Raw genomic sequence first — 12,460 nt, forward strand, 5'->3', positions numbered from 1 at the left:
CCACCTTGCTGTCGAGCTCTGTTAAAAACCTTGATGTCTTTGAGTTGGACGCCGATGCCCGTCCTCAGACTTACTGAATCTGTTGCATTGTCTTTACTGCCGCGCTTTATAGAACCATTTGCATGAGTCCTACAGAAAGAAAAATACTTATCTCTTTGGACAAAGTTCAAAGGCACTTTAAATAGGGTTAGCTAACAAAATGAAGTTTCATTAAAAACTCAATAAAATTGTTTAAATCCTGTTTAATTAATTTTCATGTTGGTTCTTTGGAGAAAACAGTGGAGAGGAAGATGATTTCTGTGAAGAGGAATTAATGGGTTAAAGTGTCCAAATATAGTGCACTGACCGGTCACTCCAGTATATGTAGCTTTCAAACACAGATACGGAGAACATGTCCATGTTGTTGCTGGACAGCACCACCTCTCTGTTCTCCCCCGTCTCCAAGTTAATGCGCTCGATCTTATCCGTACGTGCGTCACACCAGTACAGCATATCTTCCTATAGGACACATGGATAATGATCAGTGGTGAAAATCAAGTTTTTAATGTTGCTTTAACCTGGTAGCCAGCACCCCCGCTTTTGGAAAATCACAAGAAATTACATACCTAAACTAAAACAGATACAGTTCATGAACCCTTTGCATTAAAAGCACAAGTAAGGTCTTATTTGAAAGCAGACACTTTGCAGATTATGGTAAATAATTAATTAATTATTGTCACAATGAATAGTTAAAAATAGCTTCAAAGTTTTGAAAAGTTATTAGAAATTTATTTTTATGAAATATATTTATGAAAATAAAAGTGAAGTTGGCCTTGTGGCAATCTAGAAATGCACTGCAGCTAAAGCCACATGTCTGACCATGTTATATTTCAAATATGAAGATGATAAGTTTAAAATTCTGAGTTTTATTACATGTTTTTCAAGACCATGTCATGAGACTTTATTTAGAAAGGACCCTAAAATGTTAACTGATGTGTATTGTCATCTATTCAAGTGTATTGTCTATATTGTGTTTGTGGTGCTAACTGCCCCATTCAGTTTCAGTCTCCCCTGAACACATTCACACCTCTCCAGCCTGCTTATGGCTCTAATTATTCTTTTCTTTTGTCTCTATTATAATTACTGATGTTCTATTCAAGATGATTTAATCCCTCATTTCATTCACCAAACTTCTCACTTCACCTTCTTTCAAACTGTATCTAATGCCCTTCTTGGAAAAAAAAGAGAGAAAAAAGTGAGCTTTACGATTCAAAATGATTTATTTACATTAGCTCAGAACAGGTGCATCTCTGGGCTCGTTAGCATGTTAGCTTAGCACACCAACAAAACACGACAATTTATAAGATTAAAACCACGTTTTTGCTCCAAACTTACTAGTCGGTTGTTTTAAATAACCTTATGTGATGTGGTGTGGCTTCGGATAAAAAATCTGACAGAAAATATATAATTTAATGCTATTCTGCACAATGAGAAAAGCTATCTCGATTAGCATTGCATTATAAATATAATCTACTATTATGAATACCTGACATGGCGTGAAGAACACAGATAAACCACATATCGTCACAATCGTGTATTAATTACTTTTAAATGTGACGTTCTGTATGTTTATATCAATGATTATAGCGATGTCTGGTAGCCTCTGTTAGTTCCTTCTATGTCACATGATCTCCTTCATCATGTGTCATAATTGTGGACTAAGTGTGCACAGAGCGCCCTCCGGCTGCAGGTATGAGTTGAAAACACAGTAGTAAGTGCAGCGCTCAAATGACGACAACAGCGCGTCTTGGCTAAAAATTGAATAAATATTACTCCTCTGTATAGAAAATTGACATAAACGTACGAGAATCCATCAATATTTATCCAAATGTGGATGCTTTTAAGCTAAAAGCCCTGAGGGATGTTATTTTGTGGAGTTTTTTTCATGACGATCTCACAGAGTTTTTTTTCTCAATGGCTGAGGCTGACGCTCATATTTCAATGAAAAGGTAACGACTCAGTTTCTCATATTCATAACTCCCGACGCATATTAACAAATAACGGTCACTATACGATGTTGAGAGTAAAATAAAGATTAAAAATTGAAGCTCGAGTCTTAGATCTTTTTAATGATGTATAGTTTGTCAAGGTAATTACATTAAATCTAACAGTAAATTTGAGCTAATTTAAACAAAGAAGCTTCGGTGCGTCGGCGCGCCAGTACAGGTTAACAGGTGCAAATTCAGCAGTCAACACCATTACTGAGTATTTCCTCTTTAAAACTGCAGTGGACCAAAGACAGGCTCAAAAACGCAGTTTGAAACCACCCCGTTTCCTACTGTCACAAACATGTGACCAATCCCATCAGTGTGCTGGGCGAGGCTATTACTATTATTATTTCTACAGATGCTGATTGTTAGAAGGCAGCTGTCTGAATCTGACGTGGCGAATGTGAACATGGTTTGTGTAACGTTATCAACACATTATAAGCTGTTTGATAACAGTCATAATCATATTAATTACCGTCATGCGTCGACTTCTATTCAAATTCTGAATGGATTATATATAGCCTAGAAAGCCTGCAAAGACTTCCTTTATAATCATTAAAAAGCTGTCACTCATCTTAGTTCGCGATTTCACAAAGGTATAATTAATAAAGTTGTTTACACTGCACAATGAATCTTTTATTTACATTGTGTTTCGAGCAGTAAATGGATTCTGACTAAATTAAAACTGATTGGCCACTGCGTTCAAGAGATCAACAAACATGTCTGTGATTGGCTACACTGCTCAAAAAACACATTATAAATAGGGTTGAAGGTCAGTTTCAGTGCAGCTTCAAAGAGCTCTACATGATCCCAGACGAGAAATAAGAGTCTTATTTAGAGAAACCATCAGTCATTTTCTAAAAAAAAAGTGAAATGTATATACTTTTTAACCACAAATGCTCGTCTTGCACTGCTCTGCGATGTGCCACACATTACGTAATCACGCGTTACGTAGGCGTAGGTGACGTTTCACCAGTAGGCTGAAAAACTCCATCTCATTTTCTCCTCCAACTTCAAAATCATCTGACATCGTTATTTTAACATTTTTCTTTTGTAAAGGGTGTTTGACTTAGTCTTTGCACATTCGCTTTACACTCGATCGGTTCTTCTGCCTACGTCAGACCTTTCCAACATGATTACGTAATGTGTGGTACATCACAGAGCAGTGCAAGACGAGCATTTGTGGTTTAAAAAGTATATAATTGTTATTTTTTTTAGAAAATGAGCGATGGTTTCTCTAGATAAGACTTTTATTCCTCATCTGGGATCATGTAGAGCTCTTTGAAGCTGCACTGAAACTGACATTTGGACCTTCAACCTGTTGAACCCCAGTGAAGTCCACTATATGGAGAAAAATCCTGGAATGTTTTCCTCAAAAACCTTTATTTCTTTTCCACTAAAGAAAGAAAGACATGAACATCTTGGATGACATGGGGATGAGTAAATTATCAGGAAATTTGAATTCTGAAGTGAACTAATCCTAATCCTTTAAAACAACGGCGTTCAGACAAAGTTGATATAAATGTGTCATATGCACCTGATAGTCAATGGAGATGCCGTTGGGCCAGCTAATGCTGACGTTCACCAGCACGGCTCGATTAGATCCATCCAGACGAGATCTTTCTATGCGTGGATACTGACCCCACTCCGTCCAAAACAGATACCTGCACACACAACCACCAACGCTTCATTCATGCAGCACACACTCACAATAAAAGACAGGAAGTCAGGGTTACGCAGATCTCACCCTTTCTCAGGATGTACAGTAATGGCCCGAGGTTTGTCCAGTCCTTGGGAGATGACCACATATCTAAACGAGCCATTTAATCTGGCCACCTCAATCACATCAAAGCCCTGGTCTGTCCAATAGATGTTTCCTACAGCACACAGGAACAAGATTGGTTTATGGACCAGTATTCTGATAAAGCTCTGAAAGCATGTGAAAGTGCTCAAGACACACCGGCGATCCAGTCGACAGCGATGCCCTCCACGCGCCCGATGCCGTTAGTGATGACATCTTCTCTCCACGTCTGATCTCTCTTAGCTCTGCTAATGGTGCTCAAACCCATGTCAACCCAGTAGATGGTGTCGTTATCTGCATAACAACATACATATGAATTATAGGATAGATTAAATACAGTTACAGGAACAGTAATATTTTATTTTACAGTTCTCCATTTAAAGTCACCATAAAAATCGGAATGGACATTTCTTGTTTTTTATGGAATATACCAGTATTTATTACAAATGATTTAGCAAACCACAAGCATTCAATCAATTCCCCAGCTAACAAAATCTGCAGCAACTGTGTGATGCGATTATGACAATATGGACCAAATCTCTGAGGAATGTTTCCAGCAACTTGTTGAATCGATGCCATAAAGAATTAAGGCAGTTCTGAAGGTAAAATGGGTTCAAACCTGTACTAGCAAGGCGTACCTAATAATGTGGCCGTTGAGTGTATATCTGAAAACATAAATCAAGAGTGTTGAAACTCACCGGCATGAAAATCGATCCCGACGGCGAGAGATGTGCCTGAAACCGGTACAAGGGCATCGGACTTGTCTGCGGGGTCCAGCGGGATTCCTCTAATGCCCTCATGAACAGAGTACAGCAGGAATGAACCCACACCTGAAATCAACACAACAATTGCCATACTTCAGGCTCATTCTTCACTTTCATGTCCACAGGTTTGTTGTTATTAAGAGATTTTCATTCTTTATAATGCCTTCGTATTTTTTTTGCTACTTTTCAGATTCCTTAAGATTTTGTTGTTTTACACTTGTTTTTCCTTCCAAGACTAATTCTAATATTCAAAGGTGTTTCAAAGTTTGGGATTGCCAAGATTTTTTAATGTTACTGAAAGAAAGCTGCACTTATTCGATCAAAAATACTGTAATATTGTGAAATATTACTACAATTTAAAATAGCCATTTTCTGTGAATATATGTTAAAATGTAATTTATCCTGTGATCAAAGCTGAATTTTCAGCATCATTACTCCAGTCTTCAGTGTCACATGATTCTCCAGAAATCATTCTAATATGATGAATTGCTGCTCAAGAAACATTTATGATTATTATCAATGATATTATTATCTTAAAGTAAAACATGACATTTTTTTACAGGATTCTTTGATGAATAGAAAGTAAAAAAAAAAAAAAATGCATTTATTTGAAATAAAAAGCTTTTGTAACATTATAAATATATTTAATCTCACTTTTGATCAACTTCCATGCTGAATATAAATATTAATTTCTTATTACTGACCCACAATTTTTTTTTTGTAGGGTAGTGCATAAAAATCTATAATAACTATTATTATTATATTCCGATATTTTCAACAGTCACTGATGATTAGTAAACAACAAACCATCTATTTTCTAAAAAATAATTTATATAAAATTTACAAAAAAAAAAAAAAATAATTTGTGTTGTTTTTCAAGATGTAATTTTGACAAAGTATTAAATAAAAAGTGTGAATATTTAATTATATGTATTAATTGTGTATGCCACATAAAATGCTAGCTTTGCCACAAAATGTTCGAAAAAAAAATCTGGAAATTGTGGTTAAAATGTTTCAGAAAAATTCTGTCAGAATTCTCCTGTATATACAGTCAAACCAAGATATTTATATATTTTTACTAGTGGGTGCAGAACACTATAGTTCATTTATGTAAGTGAGGATAGCAAAATAAAGTAAACTGAGACATATTATACCCAAACATTCTTCATTCAGTGGACTACCAGTAAAATTGAGAAAAAAAAAAAAAATGGAACCAAAAATTATTCATACACTTTGACCTGACCATGTTTTGCTTAAGTTATCTGACACGATTAAGATTATATTAAGATTAATATAATTAATTTTTTCTGACACAGTTTAACTCTGAGATCTTGACATATTTTATTACCTTTTTTTAAACTATAGTGAATAAACTGTATTAATGAATGAAATGTTCAAGGTGTCGGAATAAATTTTGGTTTGACTGTATGTATGTTAGTAGGCAGTTCATTTTCCAAAAGGCTACAAGGTCAAAACTGCCTTTTGTTCATTGACTACAACAGCATTTTGTAGAGTCTGTAGATAATACAAAACAAATTGATAGATAATTGCAGAAAACAACTATTAAGCCTACAGTATTCAAATGATATTATCGTGCAGTTTGCTGATCCTCTGCATGTTTCTTATGGTGTTTCCAGCTGTTCCCTGAAGGAAATGCAAACACTGTGGTCTACTGTACCTCCATGCCTTTTTCCCAAAAGGAAGTCACATATAATTGAGAGTTTGAACGTCAGATGTGTGTGTGTTTGATTCGTACCCTCACAGGACTGCTGTCCGCTCCTCAGGCTGTATCCTGCGGTGCACATGCAGGAGCGGCTGGAGGGAGATGTGGGCAGACACAGCTGAGAGCAGTCACCATTGTTGTTACTGCACATGTTTGAACCTGATGATACAACAAGGCCAACAAACTCAATTCACCAACGGGACAATTTCAGTACAAAGCCTGCATCTATAGAAAAACCACCCACAAACCAGGTTAAGCAGATGCTATCTGCACTGATACTGATTCAGTATTTAAATCAAGGCAAGGTCATTCTTTTCAGCACAAACTCTCCTTTTTTCTATGCTAATAAGACTCACTGTACAGTAGATTGCTTCTTATTCATAAAACTCATACTGGCACAATGAACCGGCCTGAAAATTTCAATAGAGTCCATTAGTGCTGCCTATTTTTCAGCAACATTTCCATACATTTTTCCCATATGGATTTTAAAAAACGTCTTAGAATGTTGAGCCATGAATGAAACCAACCAGCGATGAGGTAAATCACAACATTACAAACTTTGATTTGAAGCAAAAATGCATTTGAATATTTGTCAAAAAGACAAAGGTACAGGACTCTGAACTTAATGCCGTTAATGAGGGAAACTGACAATGCTTCACAATACCATGAAGCATTGCCAATGACAATCAAATTACTATTTGATTGTCATTGGCAAAAACTATTCACTTAAAGTTGTTGATTATTTGAAAAGAAACAAGAAAAAGCAATTAACTTTATTATTAATATATATATATATATATATATATATATATATATATATATATATATATATATATATATATGTATGTGTAACGTCACTGTTTTTGAAGTAATTAAACTCGCAGCTTCATTGGTTGAAGAGAAAAAGACAGCAGGTAATTTACATACGCAGACGCAGGTAATTTACATACACCTCTCTCTCTCTCTCTCTCTCTCTCTCTCTCTAAAATCAATTCAATTAAATGCTATAATTCATTAATTAAAATAAATGCAATCTTACCGCACTACTTCATATCTGTGTCTAATTTTTAAGCAGGTAGAGTGCTTGATCTAACAAGCTGTAATTGATTAAATCAACCATCATTTTTATCCTTCTGGTCAATTATTGTGCTGTAAACATCATTAACAGCTTTAACTTGTTAGTGCTGGCAAATGACTATGGTATAACCGGGATAATCCACGGCTAACTGTGCATTAAACCATTTGAATGCACTCCACTTCATGTCGGGTGGTCCTTTGCATACACTACCGGTGGATTATCCTTTACATATATAGTATTTTGCCAGCATAGCGAGTCCGACTCAATTACATCATTTGCTGGTGCTTCATGGGAGTGGGCGGAGCTAAAGAGCTCTTTTGGAAAAATTTGCTTGCTGCGATTCTCTGTAATTTCTGTAGCATCATGAGTAATGTTTTTACACCAGTAGTAGTAATTCTTTCACCAAAAATTAAATTGTTAAACATGATTATTTTAAAAATAAGTTGAAAATATAGCTGCAAGCAGCATTTACGGGGCCAAGCACAAAAACGGCACAATAAGCCAGCCAACATGGCTGTGAGCAGCAGACCAACTGCAACAGTGAGCAATTAAAGATCTATTAAGATCATTTTAGGCAAAAGAGCTGAAAAATTATCAAAAATGAGGATTTATTGGTTCATCACTTTCGACCAATAGGTGGTGCTGTGACCAAATTAATGTGGTATGGTAAGAGTGAGGTGTCAATGACACTTGCAAAGTTTGGTGTCAATATGTCATAGCATTGTAGAGATACAGCTTCAAGAGTGGGTTTTGCATAATGCCTCAAATTCGTGGCACCGGTATATGAAAACGGTTTGATGTATCGACTTGAAATCCGTAACTTTTTGTCGGCATGGTCTGAAGATGATATGGTTCAATTTTGGTGAAAAATTTGATATCTATGTTCTCAGCATGACCCAAGGAATCTACTGAGACCAGTTTCATTACAATCGGCTTAATATAGTCAAAAGTTATTAACATTTTTGTAAATTTTGTTATAAATTTTGACCACAAGGTGGTGCTGCACCGAAACTTTTTGAGTATTGTCAGGGCATGGTGCCAAAGACCCATACCGAGTTTCGAGACGATACGCTAATGCATTCGTAAAATACAGCATTTTAGCACAAAATTCAAAATGGGCGATGGTCAAAATGTCCAATATGGGAAAATTGGATATCATTCGATTCGGCATGATGCCCTGAATCTAAAATATGATTTTTTGACAAACCCATCAGAAGTTATAAGCAAAAATATCAAATTTTTCATATCTCCGCACCAGTAGGTGGCGCTGTGCCGAAACACTGCATGACGCCTCAGGTCATGCTTGTGATGACATGTACCAAGTTTGGTCTGAATACGATAAAGCATTGCGGAGATACAGCCTTACGTCTATTTTCGCAAGCACTATGTACAATTCGTTCGCGTGTTTTACGAAAACGGTTTGAGGAATCAACTTGAATAACTTCCGTAACTTTTTGTCGCCATGGTCTGAAGATGATCTGGTTCAATTTTCGTGAAAATCGGAGTAACGGCCTAGGAGAAGTTCGAAAAAGTAGATTTTTCAGAAAATTCAAAATGGCGGAAAAATTTTCATGACAGAAAATACTGGCAAGACTCCAAATTTGCTATGGACAAAGGTCAGACTGTCCTCTAACTGTGTGCCAAATTTCACAACTTTCCCGCAAGCGGTTCTATGGGCTGCCATAGACTTCCAGAGCGGAAGAATAATAATAATTAAAAAAAAAAAAAAAAAAAAAAAAAAACGCCAACGGATACAATAGGTGCCTACGCACCTTCGGTGCTTGGCCCCTAATAATGTGGGCTGATGGCTTCAGCAAAAACATACTATCGATCAACAACCTCAAAACTCACAGTAGTGTTATTTTTAAAAATCAATTGAAAAAGACAGAGTTTTTACTTCCGGAACACTTTTTTTGGGCATCACTTGAACGATTCCTTATACACTACATATGCAAATGATTATTGTACCTGTCTGCACAGTCTCATTGTAGACCTTCATGTGCATCATGGGAGATGTGCTGTTTCTCAAGACCTTCCAGTCTCCTCCATCACTCTTATCACACGTGCCGATCTGATCCGTGCCTTGATCCGCCCACCACAGCTTATCACCTACACAACATCAATCACATCATTATTGTTCAGAAAAAGACAAGAAATGAAAGGATCTTGCAGTGCAGTGCTATATTTACCCATGATAGCCAGCGCAGAGGCTTTGTTCAGTTTGCCTTTGACGGCGTCTAACACCTCCAATTCTGATCCGTCCAGCTTGCAGCGGTTAATGGTGCTGTTTCCTGAGCTGATCCAGTACAGCTGCTCCATGTCAAAGTCTATGGACAGACCTGCAGGCACAGAACACAGACTTTCTGAACTGTTTCAGAGCAACGAATGAGTGTTTTACAGTTCTATACTACAGTTATCATGGAGAAGGTCATCAGACACACAGGGTCTCTTACTAACCGTGCATATAAATATATTTATGTCTACAACTGCGTGTTTTTGCGAATTTATGATCAAATCTAGAATCAGCCTTACAGAAACATGGAAAGTGTTAAGTTAAAATTGTTGTATGTATGAATATAATATAATCAAAATGACACATTGTAACTTGTAACCTCAATTATTCCTGAAACTGTTACTCTAGTACTACTATTCACCTTTTATCTCAGCTCAATAATTGTTTTAACTTCATTGACTAACTAAACACAGGGTTCAACAGTAATAATTTCTTCTTCTTGCCCAGTCAGGACAGTAGTTCGGACTTTCTAGCGACATTTAGCTACTTTGTGAGCAGGCTTTAGCTGCAGTCAATGTTTTATTTTTGGGTAAATGTATAATTTTATATTTAATGTACAGATATTAAATCAAATTAATGACTACATTAGTTAACTTGAACTAACAATGAACAATACTTCTACAGCATTTATTAATCTTACTTGATGTTAATCTCAGCATTTACTAATACATTTTTAAGCAAAAAGTTGTATCTCTTAACATTAGTTAATGCACTGTGAACTAACCCTATGGGTCCTATCATACACCCAGCACAATGCGGCACCAGGCGCGACTCAAGTGTTTTTTGCTAGTTTCAGCCCAACGCAGTTTTCATTTTCACGTCCTGCGCCATGTTGTTTAAATAGCAAATGCATTTGCGCCCATTTGTGCTCCCATGGGCGTGCTGGTCTGAAAACGAGGTGTTTTCAGGTGCATTGTTGGCGTGTTGCTATTTTGAGGAAATTTTTTTGTTATTTAAAGAGCGCGTTAGTAATATGCAAAGCTTTTTTTTTTACAATGCTTTTAGACCAATGACTAGCAAAAGTGGACTTGGACACGCCTTAAGTGCACTTGTGCCGTGCGCTTTAGACCATGTGCTTAGATGGTTAAAATAGGGCCCTACTATTTTTATGAATGAAAACTATTCATGAAAACTGAACTGACCCTCTTTTGTTGACTCACAACAATAACAACAAAAGTCACAGAAAACCAAAAGTTTAAATTTGAAAAGCATAAAGTACACATCGGCGCCATAACCCTGTGGATGGTGCTCTGACATATAGGGCAATAGTGCTTCAAGTGACCTGAGATCCTTTCCCAATCCTGTTTCCCTCTCTACCACCATTGCTTACGGTCATCTCTACACTGTTTTATCTAATAAAGACCAAAAATAAAAGCTAAAAAAAGTGCATGAACATGATCAAAAAAAAAAAAAAAAAAAAGTAAGTAAATATGGTTCTACAAACACAGCAGACTGAACTGCCTGATTCTCTCATACTGGCAATTTGTTGTTGTAGGCAGAGAAGTACACAAAGGAAATTACAATTTGGTGGATGATTCAGATATTATCCCCTGAAGGTAATGTATCTGTCTAATTAGTTCTAATTGTCGTCCCACAACACAGTGCAACCATGTTATAAGCTTTTTGAGCCTGTATGAACACCACTGGAAAAAGCCCTTCAGTACAGTCTCTTCTGTCACTCACCCACTGGAGCTTTCTGATTGGTGAAGATCACGGTACGGTTCGTGCCGTCAGTGTTGGCCATACTGATGTTATCGCCATCAGTCCAGTACAGCTTCCTGGACATAAAACAGTTAAAGAAAGGACAATGTAAAAATAACTTTTATATTGTTAGTAATATTTCAAGATGAACACCAACCTGGATGGAAGCAACTTCGGTTTGCTTGATTATCCACATACTATTTTTTAGAAAAATCATGTTCAAATGTGAGTATCAAATATGGGCCTTTTATAAATCAGGCTTTTGAGGAATGTTTACTTGTTCATCTCTCAATCATCATTGTATTGCATTGCATTGTATGTTTTACAACTACAGAGATTTGATCATAAAACTTTCTAAAAAAAATGGAGGACATGTTATTGGCAGATAATTCAGCATCTGCACCAAACTGCATATTTTTGCTCAGTTTGAGCCTCTAAATAAAACCGAGGTGTTTTTTTCCCCTCCATATTTTATATTATATGAGCCATAAAAGCCTGATGTATCAAATGACACTCAAACCCCCCTTTTTTCTTTTTCAGATTTTTAAAAAAATATTTTGTCAAGTTTCAATAAACTGTTCCATTTAAAGATTTTTCTGACTATTGTTTCATATGTCAGGCTTTACAGGGTTAAGCAGGTTAATAAAGTGATTTCTGGGTTACCACATAAATATTTTAATTAATTATGGTCACAAATGATTAAAATGGTTATTGGGTTATTATTCCACCTACGTCACACGTGACCTTTCCAATGTGATTACGTATTGCGTGGCACATCACAGAGCAGAGCAAGACGAGCATTTGTGGTTAAAAAGTTTATAATTGTTTTTTTTTTTTAGAAAATGGCCAATCGTTTCGCTAGATAAGACTCTTATTCCTCGTCTGGGATCGTGTAGAGCTCTTTGAAGCTGCATTGAAACTGACATTTGGACCTTCAACCTGTTGAACCCCAGTGAAGTCCACTATATGGAGAAAAATCCTGGAATGTTTTCCTCAGAAACCTTCATTTCTTTTCCACTGAAGAAAGACATGAACATCTTGGATGACATGGGGGTGAGTAAATTATCAGGAAA

At 36.4% G+C, this 12,460-nt stretch overlaps 1 protein-coding gene across 1 annotated transcript in view; it reads right to left on the reverse strand.

Annotated features, from left to right (window-relative positions):
• Positions 1 to 12,460, reverse strand: part of lrp1aa (low density lipoprotein receptor-related protein 1Aa) — a 212,171-nt gene that overhangs the window by 63,905 nt on the left and 135,806 nt on the right. Inside the window, 10 exon segments of the mRNA XM_048172233.1 lie at positions 5 to 129; positions 347 to 498; positions 3,565 to 3,691; positions 3,775 to 3,904; positions 3,988 to 4,122; positions 4,527 to 4,658; positions 6,349 to 6,474; positions 9,362 to 9,502; positions 9,583 to 9,732; positions 11,370 to 11,464. Coding sequence (XP_048028190.1) covers positions 5 to 129; positions 347 to 498; positions 3,565 to 3,691; positions 3,775 to 3,904; positions 3,988 to 4,122; positions 4,527 to 4,658; positions 6,349 to 6,474; positions 9,362 to 9,502; positions 9,583 to 9,732; positions 11,370 to 11,464 — 1,313 coding nt within the window.

This window comes from Megalobrama amblycephala, linkage group LG21, assembly GCF_018812025.1.
Source record: "Megalobrama amblycephala isolate DHTTF-2021 linkage group LG21, ASM1881202v1, whole genome shotgun sequence".
Lineage (NCBI taxonomy): Eukaryota > Metazoa > Chordata > Actinopteri > Cypriniformes > Xenocyprididae > Megalobrama > Megalobrama amblycephala.